Source organism: Bos taurus, chromosome 7, assembly GCF_002263795.3.
Source record: "Bos taurus isolate L1 Dominette 01449 registration number 42190680 breed Hereford chromosome 7, ARS-UCD2.0, whole genome shotgun sequence".
NCBI lineage: Eukaryota > Metazoa > Chordata > Mammalia > Artiodactyla > Bovidae > Bos > Bos taurus.
Window position 1 is genome coordinate 3133570 of NC_037334.1, and position 17392 is coordinate 3150961.

The 17392-nt window shown below is 55.5% G+C and overlaps 1 protein-coding gene across 1 annotated transcript in view; it reads left to right on the forward strand.

The window, feature by feature from the left end:
* The first annotated feature begins 1396 nt into the window (after window positions 1-1396).
* The window catches only part of WNT9A (Wnt family member 9A), a 29849-nt gene continuing 13853 nt past the window's right edge, over window positions 1397-17392 (forward strand). The window contains exon 1 of the mRNA XM_024995391.2: window positions 1397-1578. Within this exon, the coding sequence (XP_024851159.1) occupies window positions 1484-1578 (95 nt within the window). The 5' untranslated portion in view covers window positions 1397-1483. The remainder of the gene's footprint in view (window positions 1579-17392) is intronic.

The following is a 17392-nucleotide window of genomic DNA, read 5'->3' on the forward strand; positions in this document are numbered from 1 at the left end:
TTCACTAGCCCAGCACTAGGAGGCCCCTAGGGAGGATGGGGTATGCTCAGTGGGTGGCCTTCTAAGAGAGGTGGGAGCCCAAGCATATGTCATGCTCCATGCGCCGCTCTCAGGGTACTTTTTTTGTCCTCCTGTTTTGTCCTTCAGTTCTTGTCCTGATTCACGTCACCAAGCAGATCTTCAGAACCCATTAACCCAGCCTTTAGAGGTGCTCAGACCCCCAGACTCTGAGTCACTGTGCCCAGAAGCAGCAACTCAGTCCAGATGGCTGATAGAAAGCTGTGCTTTCCCCTGCAGGCCCAGGACTTGAGGGCCCCCATAGTATTGGCCAAGTGGACCCATGGAGCCTCTAGGGTCACCTGAAGGCTGACATTTCGTGGACACTTTTCCCATATCCTGAACCTCAGAGCTCTCCCCGCTGTGGCTGTTGACATGGAGAAGCCCTGGCCCAGCGGTCTCTAAGGATTCTCCTTGAACCTATCCTGTTTTCTGTTAATTTGTGTTATCTGTTTTAATCTGGGGTTTGGGTTCTCAGACCCTGACTTACTTCAACAGTGACTCTGCATCGTCTCTCCTCCCTGTCCCTGGCAGCTCCTACTGCCTCTACCCTGCCAAGCCCCCTTCGTCCAGTCCTCACGGTGGAGGTTCTGAGAAGGAGGTCACCCGAGGATCAGCGCTGGCAGTGACCTCAGCCAGCTCCTCCTTCGATTTAAGAACAGGGAGTCAGAGGTCCCCAAAGGTCGATCGATCTGGCCGCACCATCCCTGATCAGGGCGCCTCATTCCCAAGACAACAAACCAGAGAGCAGCGCCCGTCTGGCCTGGCAAAGGCAGGGGCATCACCTGCTGGCTTGTCTCCCCTTTCACGCAAACTCCTCTGGGAGCCGACAAGCTTGCTCCAGCTCCGGGCTGACACCCGAGTCCCCCGCGGCACCACCCGCTTGAGTGCTGGCCAAGAGCTCCGCCCCGGCCCCGCCCCAGGTCACACCCCGCCCCCGCAGCTGCACCAAACCTCCCACTTCCAGATTCCCCCGGCGTTCCCACTCGCTCGCTCCCACCCGGCTAGCCGCCCAGCGCCAGCCTCGCCGTCTTGCCCCAGGCCACCAACACTCCGACTTGGCTCCACCCACGCCCACAGCCGCTCGGGGGCTTGTTCCCTTCCCCGGGCCCCCGCCGCGCTCCCGCCCCCGCCCCTTCCGGCCGCCCCGGTTCCCACCCGCCCCTCGCGTGCCTCGCTTCCCACGCGCGAGGCGCGCCCTGAGACCCGAGTGGCCCGGAGGCACCAGGGCTGGGCGGTGCGCTGGCTCGGATTTCGGCCCGCCCCCGGCGCCGGCGTGACCCCTCCCCGGGCGCGGGCGGGGCCGGGCCAGCTGGCCGGCGCCCCGCCCCCGGCCTGGCGCTCCGGGCGCTATAAGAGGGCGGCGGCCGCGGGGCGCCCAGCGCGGGGCCGGGAGCGCGATGGTCAGCCGCCGCGGCGCGGCAAGATGCTGGATGGGCCCCTGCTGGCGCGCTGGCTGGCCGCGGCCTTCGCGCTGACGCTGCTGCTCGCCGCGCTGCGCCCCTCGGCCGCCTACTTCGGGTAGGTGCCTCGGCGGCCCGGCGGGCGGGGCGGGCGGGCCGGGCCCGAGGCCGGCGCGGGCGCGAGGGCGGGGGCGATCCAGGTGCGCGGGGCGCGGTGCCCGGGCTAGCGAGGGGCGCCGGGTTGCCTGGAGCTGTTTGTTTGCGGCGCCCGCGTCGCTGGGTTCGGGAGTCGGTGTCCCTGTGGCACGGCTCACGGAGAGGGGCCGGCGTGCCCGACTGGCTGGCGTGAGGCCCCGGTCCTTCGTGACCCTGGAGCCGTAGTCCCTGTGGCCGCGCCCGCGGCCGTGCGCGAGGCTCCCTGCAGCTGCGGGACCAAGCTCTGGTTATCGGCTGTCTTTGGCTGGGATTTCTAGCCAAACGTCTGGAGCCTCCCTGGCCCCTGCACACCCACCCGCCTTGCAGTTTCCCCCTCCTTTCTCTCCCCGAGAAGTTAATTTAACAACAACAAAAAAATACGTACAAAATCCAGATGTTCCTTGCACTGAGCCCCAAAGGGGGAAAAAACTCCAGGCTGGAGGAATTTTATTTTTCTTGCGCTTTGCTTCTGACGTTCGCTCGGGCCGCGACCCGCGGGAGCGCGTCTGTGGGACCTCTCTGGTGCGCCGGGCCCGGGCGGGCTGTGAATGCTGCCTCCAGCCGCCTCCCGGGTCGCTGCCCCGCGCGCTTCTCCGCAGCAGCAGTTTTTGTGGTTTTGGCTCGTCTCTCCCCATCGTTCTTTCCTGCCCTTCCTGGTTCCTCGCTCCCAGATCTGGGATGTCCTGCCAGGCGAGCTCTGGGGACCCTCGCTGTACTCTGCAGATGGGCCCCCGAGGTTTGTGTGGCGTCGTGTAGACAGCCCTCCGGCCCTCCCCAGCCGCTCCACCTCCCTCCCCCGTGCCACTCCTGGAGCTGAGGCCACCCTCGAGTCCCGCCCAGACCCCGTCCGGGGTGCCTTATGCCCGTCCCGGGCTGCCGCCCTGCGCCCGTTGTCACCTGTTCCCTCTCCCGTGGACCAGGCGCGGCGCGCAGCGGCCTGGCCGGCAGAGGGCCCCGTTGGCCCAGAAATGTGGCACTGCCAGGGCGGGGAGAGGCAGACTGGGCGAGAAGCCCTGCAGGTGTATCCTGTTCTCAAAGAAAATAAAATATTTTCATGGGAAACTTTCCCTTTGTGTTTTTCTCCCCCCGCCCACTTCTCCTGTTCCCTTCTCCTGGGTTGTCTCCCAGGGTCAGCTCCTTGTCTTCTTACCCTGGAGACCCCACCCCGAAGCCAGGGCTGTGGCTGTGAGTTTGGCCTGCCTGGGGCTCAGGCTGTGCAGAGGCTGGCACGCCCCTGCATGCCATCTGTGCAGCCTTTGCCTCACCCTCTCGGGCAGAGGGAGGGTCAGAGGCTGGCTGTCTGGCTGCAGGTCCACGGTGAGTCACGATGGCCTGTCAGCCAGCTGTGCCTTTGCGCTGTCCAGGCGCAGCCGTGGGTCTGCTCACCAGGCTTCAGACACACCCTGGGCTCGTCTGCGCCACTCTGTGCTCTGTGCGGAGTCCCTGCTGCCAGCTTTTACTCTCAGGGAAGATCGGATCCACAGGGTGGTTTCCAGGGTCCTGGCTCCCATCCTTTACCCCCACCCCTGCAGCATCCCTCTCTTTCTCCCTGTTTTCTCTGCACTTTGTATCTCCAGGGAAGTCTCCTTGGCTCCCTTGAAGAGAATAACCCCCAGGGGCTGTGTGGCAAGTTGAGAGGGCTTGGCGCCCCTGCAGCTTCTCCAGCTAGCCCTTTTGGCCCCGCTCTTTAATCCCAAAGGTCACCTCAAATGGGCTTCTCAAGTCCTGCTCCATGGAAGACTGCCCCAGAGGAAGAAGTTGTGCTTGCTCTGCTGGAGGGTACTCCCTCTGTCTCCTCCACACCAAGCAAGAGAGACAAGACTCAGCTTGGTGGATGAAAGTCCTGGAGGGTGGCAGGCTCTGAGCCAGCTGAGCAGGCAAAGGAGGGAAGGGACCTGGTGCTGGAGTCCACTCAGGATAGCACAGGGTGTAAAGACCCAGCCTCTGGCCGGCAGTGAGCAGCTGAACCTGGGTCTGGGGCTTTTTCTCCTGGCCTAGTGAAGGGACAGGAGCCAGAGGGTAGGGGGAGGAGGAGATGGCCCAAGCCAGGCAGGGCCAGGCAGGGCTGGGCCAGAGCCAGGGGGCCTCCCTGTGCCTTGTGCTGGGGCTCCCCTCCCCACCCCGAGTACGGAGGGAACCAGGGAAGGAGCTGGGATCCAGCCCTCTTCTCCCTTCCCCCACTCTGAAAGCTCTGCCTGGCACAGAGGCGCACAGGCAGGGCAGCTCCAGTTACAGCCCAGAAACCCGGAGAGGCTGGCCTGGGGGAGGATCACGTGGGCGGTGGGAGCCCTCCCTGCCCTGCCCCCCCACCCCCCTCGGCCTGCAACCCAAGCCGCCCTGCCTCTGCTGTCCTCCTCAGCCTCTGGCCACCAGGCAGGGCCCTGCAGGTCATCTGCCTGCCATGGAAAAGGGGCTCCTCTCTCTTCCTGCCAGGCCTGACCCTGCTTTTTGGCGTGATTAGCAGGTGGTGTTTCCATCTGATTCTCCTGGGGCTACCGAGATGTCTGTGCTCTGGGGGCCTAGACAGCTTGGCCTGATACCCTCTTGGAAGGAAGTGGAGCCTGGCTCTAAGCAGGAAGAGGCTGTCCCAGGGGCTTGTGGCAAGTTTGAGATTTAAACTTGGATACCCCTCCCTGCCACTGACCTCCCCCCGCTCCCCCTGCCACTCTGTCCCACTCCATAGACCTGGGTGGGCTCTCTGGTGCTCAGCTTCTCTCTTGGTGTTATCCTCAGGTGAGAATATGGAGGTAAAGGGTGGGCAGGTAAAGCTGCCCAGGAAGGGATGCCCCAGACCCTGGGGCAAGCCACCCTTGTGCTTCTCTGAGCCTGGAGTTAAGGGTTGGGGCTGGGATTTGGGGATCTGTGCCAGGCAAAGCATTGCCTGGGGTCCCTGGCACTTTACTGCCTTTTTCTTAGAGATCCCATGTGCTGAGCCAGCCCCCAGCAGAGGCCCCTAGGGAAGCTGCGAGACAGGCATCCAGGAGCTGCCCAGGCGAGTGGAGGCCTGAGGCTTCCAAGGTGATTAATCTTCAAAGGAAGCAAGAAGGGGCACAGTGAGCGCTGAGGCTCCTCCAGGTGTTGGCCTCAGCATTCCACGTTATACTGGAAGCATTTGCAGGGTACCGAGGGGGAGCAGGGCACTGCTGTGAGGTCTGTGGGTTTGTCCCAACTTTCTGCTCCAGGCAGCCTGGAGGCCTGCATGGATGAGGCAGCACAGGCATGGCATTGAGGGCTTCCCTAGTCTATGAGAGGTGCTGGCGGTCAATTTAATTGGCAGCTGAGGGGCTCTGGACTGTTGCGAATGGGGGGCAAGTGCTTTTTGTTATTGAGATGTAACTCACATCCTCTCTATTTATTAGTTGATGCGTACAGTTCAGTGGTTTTTAATACACCCACAAGGCTGTGCAACCAACACTGCTATCTAATTCCAGAACATTTTCATCACCCCAGAAACCTTATATCCCCCTCCCCCTCCCCCAGCCCCTGGCAACCACTAATCCACTTTCTGTTTCTGTGGATTTGCCTGTTCTGGACATTTCATATAAACGGAATCATACCGTATGTGGCTTTTCGCATCTGGCTTTTTTCACTGAGCATACAGTTTTTAAGGTTTATTCACATTTGTGGGATGATTCAGTGTATCATTCCTTTTTGTGACTAAATAATATTCGACTGGATGGGCATATGACAGCTCTCTTCCATCTATTCATCTGTTGCTAGGTACTTGGGTAGTTGCAACTTTTGGGGTATTGTGGATAATGCTCCCGTGAAAATTGGTTTACAGATTTTTTTTGTGGACGTATGTTTTTAGTTTTTTTGGGGTATATACCTAAAAGTAGAATTGTTGGATCATATAGTAATGCTGTGTTTAACTTTTTGAGGAACCACCAAAATCTTTTTTCCACAGCATCATTTTACATTCCCACCAGTAATGCATGAGGGTTCCAATTTCTCCACATCCTCGCCAATGCTTAATTCTCTGATTTTAAAAAAACATTTTTTTTTTTAAATTCTGGCCATCCTGATAGACTTGAGGTAGTATCTCATTGTAGTTTTCATTCACATTTTCCTGATGACTGGCTTCCACAGTGTTTCAGAGGGTAAAGAATCTGCCTGCAATGCCGGAGACCCAGGTTCAATTCCTGGGTTGGGAGGATCCCCTGGAGTAAGGGAATGGCTACTTACTCCAGTATTCTTGCCTGGAGAATTCCATGGACAGAGGAGCCTGGCGGGCTATAGTCCACGGGGTTGCAAAGAGTCAGGCACGACTGAGGGACTAACACTTCCCTTGTGATATTGAGCATCTTTTCCCTTGTGATATTGAGCTTGTGATATTGAGCATCTTTTCACGTGCATAGCGGCTATTTGCAGTGTCTACTTTGGGGAAACGTCTATTTAGTTTCTTTGCCTAATTTTTAGCATAGTTGTTTGTCTTTCTGTTGAGATATAAGAGCTGTTTAAATGCTCTAGATCTCTTCTTGGATTGAGGAGAACCCGTTTTCTTGACCTGTGAACCAGCATGCTGCCTCTCACCCTTTCATAAAGGATTTGCATCCATGGGCCGTCACAGCAGGTCTTCCTGCTTGGCCCCAGTGGACTGTGTGGGCCGGGGTGAAGGTTCCTTTGCTGGGGTCCGGTGTGGGATTAGGGCTTTGCCACAGACTGGGGCTAGCTGGGGGCCCTGGCACTGTGCTTAGGGGCTGCTGTCGTGGGGTGGGAGTGGTCTCTGAATGTGGGTCAGGGAGGGTCAACCTCCTCTGCTTCTCTGAATACTGAGCATTGGGTTCACCTGGGGGTTCAGCCACATGCCTGCTGGCTGCTTCAAGGAGAGGCTTCCAGCTGGTCCCTGGAGTAGAAAGGAGAGAAGGTTTCCAGGGCAGGAGGAGCCGGCCTGACAGTAGAATGATGAGGCTGTGTAGTGAACCAGTGATTGGGCAGTGGGTAAGGTGGAGGCCCTCTGAGAGAATGAAACAGCCCTCCTAGGGGCTGGGGGGTCTATGTGGGGGGCTTGGGAGACCCAGAGTCCATGGGGGTTATGGAGGGGCTGGCAGAGTGAGAGGTGTCCCAGGTGATTCCCTGGCCAGGAGTGGTGGTGCCATAAGGTAAGTAGGAATCTGGAGAGTCACGTGGGCTTGGGTGGCAGGGCACGTGCTACCCACAGAGACCCACCTCAGGACAGACACGCCTAAAGAAGGCCTCAAGGCAAGTGGTCTCTGGGGAGAGACCACAGGGAGCAGTGTGCTTACGAGGGTCAGGAGAGAGTTGGCTCCACTGTGAGCTGAGGCTCAGGTGACGGCACCCTGTCCACAGGGTCCAGGGCAGCTGAGGGGCTGGCAGAGAGATTGCCTGCGCCCCTTGAAAGTCACCCTGTGGGTTACTTTAAGCGTTCTAGATCTGTTCTGGGACCGAGGAGAACCTGTTTTCTTGACCTGTGAGGCAGCATGCTGTCTCTTACCCTTTCATAAAGGAGCTCTTACAACTCAACAGGTAAACAAACAACTGAGCCAAAAATTAGGCAAAGAAGCAGAATAGACACTTCCCCAAAGAAGGCATTACAAATAGCCAGGATAGCGGGTGATGAGGGCTGGGGGTGGAGGCAGCAGGCTGCTGGAAAGGCCTGGCGACGTGGGGAGGGCTTCCAGGGACAGGAGCGGAAGGAGGGATGTGGTGGACGGGCCGGGCTTCCTGCCTGCAGAGGAAGGGAGATTCTTTCTGGACTTGTGGTCTCGGACCTCCGTGGCCAGCAGAGGGACCGAGGCGTTCTGGTTCCCCAGACTTTGGATGCGGGGCGGACGTGGGGAGGCAGGTGGAAAGAGCAGGTGGGGGCGGCCGAGGGGCTGACCGCCTGTTGCCTCTCTCGTCTCCAGAGTCCTCCTTCTCCTGTCCAGTCTGCTCTGGGGGTCTGTGGGCTCCCAAACCACTGGCCCATTCCTCCCTCACTGTCCCCTTCTGTAGGCTCGTGGGGGCTCTGCCCTGGCCCCCTAACACAGAAGCAGGTGGGAGCATCAGGGCAGGCCTGGGCCTCGGGGCTGGGAGCCCATGTGCACAGGCGGAGGGGTCCGAAGCCTCCCGGTGGGGCCTGAGGTGAGGAGGAAGCCGCCGCCATCTGGCTCCCCTCAGCTGTGTGAGCAGGTGTCCCACCACAGCCGGCGGCCGTCTGGACGGGAGGACAGCTGGCCTAATCTCACCCTGTCCTCGCCACTGTGGTCCAGGACCTGAGTCCCGGGCCACAGCACTAGCATGATCCTGCTCAGCTCCCAGGGTGGCCCCAGACTGAGGCTGGTGCCCTCTGCCCACCCCTTGTGGTATCAAGGACAATAGAAATGTGAGGGTATTTTTTTTCCTGGAAAAGCACGCGTGCACACGATTCCTCCTGGGGGGCTGTGGACCCTGAATTTGGGGCAGAGCGATGAGCTGAGACGGGGCCTGGCTTGGCTTTCCTTTCCTGTCAGCAGGGCTGGCACTCAGTCCCCTTAATCCCAGCCTGGGGGGCACCAGGCTCCCATTGTGGATTGTCCCAGTGGTAGGGGTGCCCCTGCAATGCCCACCCTGGCTGAGCAGGCTGCAGGAGGTTTCAGAGGAGGCACAGTTGGCGGGGAAGTGAGTGAGGCCAGGTCCCTGCCTCCTGGGTGCGGAGCAGGGCTGTCCTCACGGGCCTGCCCATCCTCCGGGGTTGCCTCGGCTGTTGCCTCTGTCAGGAAGCCGCAGGACAGCCCAGCAGTATCACCCTTTACCTGTGGTGTAGGTCCCTTTTGGTGTCTTCTCCAAACTGCACTGGGCTGGCTCTTCTAAGTCCTATGGGGGAGCCTGTGTCCCTTCCGCTTCCTGTCTCTGCACCCAGGAGTCTGGGGTGGGGTCTGAGGTGCTCGTTCACCAGGTGGCCTAGCTCTCCGCTCACCCGACCTCCACCACGCTGTACCCATACTGCTGGCTGGACCACACTATGCCTTCAGTACACGGGTGGTGGGCTGGGTGTCGCAGACTTGAGGCACTGAGTCCTGAATGTTGGACAGAGGCTTTGTGAGTGCTGTGCTGAGGGCAGAGGGCTCTGTTGCAGCTCCCAGGGGGCAGAAGGGAAGCTGAAAGTCCTGTTGAGCAAGGGTTGGGGAGGTGGGGGCCTGTGGTTGTCCAGGTTGCATAGCAGGTCTGAGCAGGTATGTGGAGTGGGGCTTGGTAGCACGGTCTGGGTGATGACCAGCCTGTTTTCCTGCCGGGGCTAATGATTAAGGGACATTCGTGGGCTGGGCCAGGGTCTCCAGAGGAGGACAGCCCCACTCTGGACACTGTCGACCTGGGTGGTTTGCTGGCCATCTGGCTCCGTGACCTGCAGGCACAGTCCGCCATGCTCCCCTGCTCCTCCCAGTGAGGTTCCTGGCTGGCCTGGCGCCCCTAGCCACAGGAGGAAACCCGGCCGCCCAGCTGGCAGGCCCTGTACCTCGAGACCAGCAGCCGGACGAGGGAATGGAAAAAGGCAAGCCTCAAGCTGCGTTTGTTTTTCTTAGCGATACCTGAGGTAGACGTGGCCAGGGAAGTGGTCTGGCCCAGGAGCAGAGGCCGCCAGGGGCTCCCAGACCAGAGCACAGCAGCCTGGCTTCCGCTGGGACAGAGCGAGCAGCAGCGGCTGCCCCAGGCCACCCCAGGGCGGGGTGTTGATGACGGCTGTCCCAGCGTCCTTCCTTTGTGTCTGGCGTGGTGCTGGGCCCCTGGGAGGTCAACTCCGGGAAGGAACCCGGTCATCGCGTCGATGCTGGGAATGGTGGGGTGGGGGCGCCCTTTGATTCTCCAAGCACCTGCCCTGAGTCTCCCCTGTGCTTTGTGGCAACCCCACCGTGAGTCCACAGCCGTCTCTGAGGCCTGGGGATGTGGTGAGCAGGGCACAGAGGTGGGCTGGCCCCTCCAGTCCCTGCAAGGAGCCACTGTAGCCCATCTTCTTGCGGCAGGCAGTGACCAGGGGGTGCAGGCAGCCTTAGTCTCTCTCCTGGGGGCCGCTCTCCAGGGTGGGCTCCATCATCCTAGTCTGGAAAGGGCACAGGTATCTGGTGACCCTTACAGTCTGGTAGTGGTGGGGGGGTCCCACTAGTTCTGCTCACTTCAGGAGCCAAGTGTGGGTGGGGGCATTTCTGTGAGGCTGGTGGATGCCAGGCCTGGGGGCGGTGCTCCAGGTCCCAGGTAGCGGGGTGTGCCGAGCCCTGGGTCTGACACCCAGCGGGGCCAGGCAGTTCCCTGGAGTAGCCGTTCGGTGATGACGCTGGGGACCGACCAAGAGCTCTTTGTGCCCTGGAATGCTAGGGCCCCCTGAGACAGGGAAATCGGGGCCTGGAGCTTCTCTCAGCTGACAGAGGTGACAGCCGTCATGGACACGAAGTCCCTGTCACAGCGTGGCCTGTACACAGGGGACTTCCCTCCCGTGCTGCTCACCCCTGTCCCTTAGCAGGGCATCAAGTGAGGGTGGCACTCTCGGGGATCCCGGGCTCTGGTGGGGTCTGTGTCCACCCCCACATGCTTGGGTGGGAGGCGGCAGGCCACGGGTAGATGGAGGGTTAATCTCAGAACCGGTTCTCAGCACTGGAATTTGTTTTGAATTTGATTCACACAGAAATTAAACGCTGTCTGGTGGGGCTGAGGTTTCCTTGGCAGGGCGCTGTGGCTTCTGGAACTCTGGCCTGCTCTCCTTCCGTCCGCCCAGCCCAGGGTCTAAGCTCCCTATGCCCCAGGAGCTAGGTTTGCGGGCAGGGTGGCCCTTGGGGTGGCTGGGCCTGTTGGCAGGAGGAAGGGCGATCAAAGTCTGTGCCCCCCACCCCCCAGCCATGAATGGGCAGGAGTGAGGTGTTCTAGGGGCTGAGTGGTGTAGGACCAGGGTGGCCCCAGTGCCCGCAGGGGCCGAACCTGCACACCCCCTCTTCCAACGGTGTCCATCCTGCCACCTGGCTGCCCTGGAGGGCAGATGTGGGGATGTGTGACCGGTAGGGTGCTCAGAGGGACTGGCCTGGTAGTTTCCAGGGCATAATCTGGCATGCCAGCCTCAGGCCTGATCCAGAGGGTGTTGGGCATCCCCAGCTTGGCTCTGTCTGTTCTAGGTTCTTTCCTGCTTCCCCAGGGCTGGAGTGGGGGTCTCTGCAGAGCTGGTTGGGTTTGGAGGGTGGGCCCTCAGCAATGTGGGACCTGGTCCAGGATGATCTGGTCTCAAGATTCTTACTTTGATTACTTCCTCAAAGACCCTTATTCCAAATAAGGCACATTCTGAAGTTGCAGGCCAGTGCGAATTTCGGGCACCTTTACCCTCTGCTTCAGGTTATTCCTACAGACAGTTCCCAAATATGGTGACCAGCATATGGACAGAGATAACTTGGTGTGTGAGGAAATGCAGCCAGGGACTTGCGGAATTGATGGCAGCAGACCAGTAAACAGAGCATCCCACACTGAATAAAACAATTCTCACTGTGCTTTCAGGAGCAAGATAAGCTAGGGATATCTGTAAGGAATGAGAAGCCACAAAAACTGACCCAGCAAGTTTGGGAAAACCAAAGAGAACTGGGGAAAAACTTAAGTAATAGACTGATTTGAAAGCAGGTTAGAAACAGTTGAAGAGAATTAGAAAATTGTAAGATAGGTCAAGAGGAAATTACACAGTGTGGCATGGGAAGGCAGGTATGCAGCCACAGAGGATGAGAAACCTGGGGACACGGTGAGGAGGTCCTGCTCGCTCCAGCAGAGGCCCAGAAGTAGAGGAGAAGGGGAGATGGACAGGGTGAGGTCTGGAGAGAATGGCTGAAAATTTTCTGAAACTGATCGGAACAATTAAGAAGATTCAAGAGGCCCAGTGTCTTTCTAAGCAGAAAAAAAAAAAAAAAAAAATCATGCCATCGCATAACAGATTGCAACTGCAAAACACGAAAGCAGTCTCCAAAAACAAAAGATAGATCACCTTCCAAGGATTATCAGGCTGACAGCTGACTTCAGAACTGAGAGCAAAACCAGAAGACGGTGGGACCATCCACTTGGTGCGTGAAAAGAAAACGACTGCCAGCCAAGAGCTCCACGCTCGGTGAAGATTGCTGTTAAATGACAGTGAAATAAAGACATTTTCAGGCAAATTGAGAGTTGCTCTGAAGGAAACATTGACAGTGAAGTTTAGGCATGGAAAGTGACCCTGCGTGTTCCAGACATAGGAAGGAAGAGCACAGAGAAAGTCAAAAAGAAGGAAGGGATAAGGGAGCACTGAACAGCTTCCTGTTGGGTCCTCCATGTAGAACTAACATATACCCAACAGCATATAATTCCAGGGAGTCAACAAGACTGACTCAGGGCTTATGTTACTGAGAAGGGGGCAGTCCTGACCAGCATGGAACTTGGGTAGCTTACAGACTCAAGTTGTAATTTTGAGGGTAACCATGAAGATAATGGAAATATGACTTCGGGTTAACAGAAGGAAAAGCAGGGTAATAAAAATAACCCAAAAGAAGGCGAGAGAGGAGGTGAAAAGGAATGGAAGAGGCATGGCCAGCAGAAAGGATAAACAGACCCCAGGACCCCAATGGATGAAACGCTCCAGGCATAAGGCTTAGGTGACTGGTGTTGTGGTAAGGTCCTTAGTCTCATTATGGGCTCTGGGTAAGAGAGACATGATGTCAGGGTAGGGAACATGAGAGGATGGGGGAGAACGCAGCAGCTTAATGGGCCATAAGGGAAAGACGGAAATGAGAGAGGGAAGAATGTGCTGTGACTCAGGCTCAGTACTGGTCACTGGAAGGGCTGTCTGGTGACCTGAAGCTGCCATAGTGGTAACTTAAATGCATATTTTAGAAGTGGAAAGACACTTGAAAGGACTCAGCAAGTGCCCATCACCAAAGTGAGGGAAAAAAGGTAAATTGAGAGAAAAAGTAGTGCAGAAATTGACAAATGTACACGACAGATGAACAGATCCCTTTTTAGGACGAAGGTCTTAGAAGCATCTGAGGGGACTAACCCAGTGAAGAGGAGGCTCAGAGTGCTAGGGTCTGGTGACGGGAACATCATCACGGATTCTGCAAGCAAAAACAAGGGAAGGTAATGAGCAGTTCCATGCTGATAAAGACGCAAATGCAGAGGAAATGGAGAAAACAAAAAAAGTAGCAGAAACAGATTCAAGACTTTGAACTGTTGACTAATGTTATAGTAAGCAAAAAAATTGGGTCATTGGGATTGGAAAACAACCTGACCGTTCCTCAAATGATTGAACCTGGAATTGCTCTATGACCCTGCAGTTCCTGGGTGCATACCCCTGAGAAATGAAAACACATACTCTTGAGAAGATGTGTACTTGAATGGTCATAATGGCATTATGAACAATAGCTAAAGAACGAACAGCTCACAAGTCCATCATTTGAGGAGCAGGAAAATAGAATGTCGTATATCCATACAATGGGATACTGTTAATGTGCTACAGGACGGATGGACCTTGAAACATTGTGATAAGTGAAGGAAGCCAGTCACAAAAGGCCACACATTGTTTGATTGCATTTTTAGGAAATGTCCAGATCGGGCAGACCACAGAGACATGAAGGTAGATTAGTGGTTGCCAGGAGATGGGAGAGGGGGATAGGGAGTTGATAGCTGAAGAGTACATTATGGAGTTTCTTTTAAAAAATACTTTTATTATGCGCATATTATTTTGGGCTGTACTGAGTCTTCCTTGCTTTGCATGGGCTGTCTGTGGTTGTGGTCAGCAGGGGCTACTCTCGCATTGCCGTGCACGTGGATCTCATTGCGGCAGCCTCTCTTGTGGCAGGCACAGGCTCTAGGGCACTCGGGCTTCAGTATTTGGGGTACATCAGCTGAGGTGCTCTATGGCATGTGGAATCTTCCCGGACCTGGGATTGAACCTGTGTCCTCGGCATTGTAGGAGGATTCCCAGCCACTAGACCACCAGGAAAATCCTATAGAGTTTCTTTTTAAAACAATGAAAACATCCTAAAATTGACATCGTGGTGTTTGCACATATTTGCAAATGTCCTACAAATGTTGAATTGTATACTTTAAATGGGCAAGTTTTATGGTAGGTGAATTATATCTCAATAAAGCTGTTTTTAAAAAGGGGAAAAAAGAAATTGGATCAGAAAGAAAATCTTTCCACCAAGAAAACATCAACGTGCATGGCTTCATGGCAAGCTTCACCAGCCAGTCAAAAGGGCATGATTCTAATCTAACAGAACTCTTCTAGGAAATTAAAAAAAGGACAACTCTTGCTAACGCACCAAAACTCAGCAGGAAGAGCATGGGAGAAGAAAATTACAAGCACGGATGCAAATATCCTAGACAAAACATGATCAAGTTACATAGCAATCCAGAGAAAGGATAAAACCCATCATGGCCAACTGGGTTTATTCCAAGAATGCTTAGTGTCTGACATTAGAAATATCAATTAGTGAAATTCCTCAGTTTAACAGATTAAAGGAGAAAAATCACACATCAAAAGATGCAGAGATGACATTTAATAACGGTCAACATCCATTTGTGATTTTTAAAAACACTCATAGCAAACTAAAAGCAGAAGGGAACTTCTTTAACTTGCTATAGGGTGTCCAGAAAAACAGCTGACCTCACGCTTAGTAGTAAAATGGCAGAACCTTCCCTTCTATGACGAAGAGTCAGACAAGGATGCCTGGCATCAGCATTGTCTGAATCTGAATGATGCCAACGTCTTAAAAGACGCTGAAGTGTGGTGGGAGTTCTTTCTCTCAGGTAGCAATCATGTTCTGGCTCTGTGAGGGCGCTGGTTCCTGGTCTCTGGTCTCGTAGTCCCAGCTGTTAGGGTGCTCTTATGTCCAGAGTGGGGGTCTGGGTGGAAGAAACGTGAGTTTGGGCTTGTGAAGGGGAGATGAGCAAGGATGGGGGTCCCCACTTTCTGGTGGTGTTGCCCAGGACTCTCTCCTTCACGTCATGGCCACACATGCTGGCAAGGGCACTGGATAGCCTGTGCTGGCTAGTGGCTCTGGAGCTGCGGGTCAGGAAGCTGGGCCCCAGAGGGTAGCTGGCAGATTCTGCACAGTTGTGCTGCTGGCCCTAGCCAGCGTAGGAAGGCAGGAAGAATCACACAGTAAGAAAACGTAATAAAAGTCTCTGCAGACTGCATGACTGTACATGGAGCATCTGAAAATCATCAAAAATGAATTACAGCACATAGCAGGGTCACCAGATACTGAATCAGCATAGGGTCAGTTGGATTTTTTAGGTCAGCAACAGAGAGAAAAGACTGACTTTTATAAAGATATTTTATTTTTACACAAATGATACAAGTGGTGAAGAACCCGCCTGCCAATGCAAGAGACATGGGTTCGATCCTTGGCTTGGGAAGATCCCTTGGAGGAGGGCATGGCAACCCACTCCAGTATTCTTGCCTGGAGAATCCCATGGACAGGGGAGCCTGACGGGCTACAGTCCATGGGGTCGCAAAGTGTTGGACACGACTGGAGCAACCACGCACACACGCACTCTGGAAAGCAGACAGAGCCTCATACAGGGTCACCCTTTGGGGGGCTGTAAGTCTTCAGATTTCAGTCGGGGAAACGGTAAGACTTCAGAGAGAGGCAGGAAGGAATTCTGAGTAAACGGAGAGAGACTGTTCTCACCAGTGGAGAGTTTCAGAATTGCACACACAGCAGTCACAACCATCCTGGCAGACCCTGTCACGTGTGTGTAAATGCAGAGACAACATGTGACCTTGGAGTCTATTGGAAGGCGCTCCTGAAGGAATACCAGTAAAATGTCAGTCTGTGGACAACTAGCCCAGCATGGGGGGAGTCTGGGAATGACCGCGTGTGAGGCTGCCATGACGTCACAGAGCAGTGAGGAGACAGGACCTTTAGGATCCTGAGGAAGGGACACTGGCCCCACCAAGTTTTTTTGGGCAGATGTTGGCATCAGCTGGACGGAGAGCTGGATGTGTACAGCAAGTTGGGGAGCTCTTGGGGGGTGTTTGGGAGGTTGTTTATGACACTGGTGGGAGGAACTGGGATGCCCGTGCACAGGGCTATTGTTTGAGATGCGTGAGAGCTGTTTTCCACTGTGCTACTCCCTTCCACGTGTCTCCTGTATCTCTTGAAAATACTTGAGTGTTGTGAAGTGCCAGACCAACATTTATATCTCATTGTTTCTTCTTGGGAAGTAGGTCCAGCGTTGGAAGAGGCCGGTTGCATGGAGCAAGGGCAGCCAGCCTTGGCTCAAGTCCTCCATGGGCCACCCAGGCAGGCTTCTGTGCCCATCCACTCACCTGTCTCAGCCAGACATCCACGGGGTGGGAGGGGCAGCTATGTCGAGCACGGTGGCAGGTGTACTCGTAGGAACCGCTGGGTGTCGGGAGCAGCGGTGCTGAGCCGAGTGGCCTGGGCGCTTTCTGGGCTGGAGACAGGCTGTGTGGGCAGAGGCTTACTGCTCCAGGCTGGGCTGCAGGGCTGAGAGCCTGTGGGGGGGCTTCTCCAGGCCACTGGTTTGGACTTTGTCATTTTGAATGGGCCACATGTGCATGGGACAGCATGCAGGTGGCTCACAGGCCGTGGGGAGAAGCATGAGTCTCCTCTGCCCCACGCCGTCTTTGTCTTGGGTTGCCCCAGGCACCCGCACGTGTGCACACAGGTCCTCTGCAGATTGAGGCCTGTACTGTGTGCTGAGTGTGCACAGCAGGTGGGCTGTAGCTCCTCTGAGGGCTGCCGAACACTGGGGTGGATGGGTCCCATTTATTCAGCCTGTCTCCTGTCCTTGTAAATAACAATCAGTGCTTTCAGTGTTTCTGCATGACAGCATGGACTTCCCCGGTAGCCCGGCGGGTAAAGGATCCGCTTGCCATGCAGGAGACGCTGGTTTGATTCCTGGGTCGGGAAGATCCCCTGGAGAAGGGATAGGCCAACCACTTCGGTATCCTTGGGCTTCCCTGATGGCTCAGACAGTAAAGAATCTGTCTATAATGCTGGAGACCTGGGTTCGATCCCTGGGTTGGGAAGATCTGCTGGAGGAGGGCATGGCAACCCCACTCCAGTATTCTTGCCTGGAGAATTCCGTGGACAGAGGAGCCTGGTGGGCTCCAGTCCATGGGGTCACAGAGTCAGACACGACTGAGCGACTAAGCAGCATTGCATGGGGTAACACATGAGTGACATATGCTTGTATGTTTCTTTCTTCTTGCTGATATTAAATTTTTTTGACTTGTACTTTTAAAAACTATGGACCATTTTTAAAGTCCCTTATTGAATTTGTTGCAATACTGCTTCTGTTTTTTTTGGCCACAAGGCGTACAGAATCTTAGCTCCTTGATCAAGGGTTGAACCCACAACCCCCTGCATTGGAAGGTGCAGTCTTAACCACTGGGCTACCAGGGAAGTCCCTGCTTGTACATTTTAAGATAACATATTAATATATGGAGGCTGTATTTCTAGAAGGAGATTGGTGGTGAACTTTTGTAGCTGTGTCAGTCCAGAATTCCAGCCAAGGAGGAACACCTCTTTCCCTGTGTCCTTGACATTATCTTATCAGATACTGATTTATACTTACCTGATGAATGAAAAATAACTGATCAATGTAGTTTTCACTTCAGTTCAGTCGCTCAGTCATGTCTGACTCTCTGGGACCCCATGAATTGCAGCACGCCAGGCCTCCCTGTCCATCACCAACTCCCGGAGTTCACTCAGACTCATGTCCATCGAGTCAGTGATGCCATCCAGCCATCTCATCCTCTGTCATCCCCTTCTCCTCCTGCCCCCAATCTC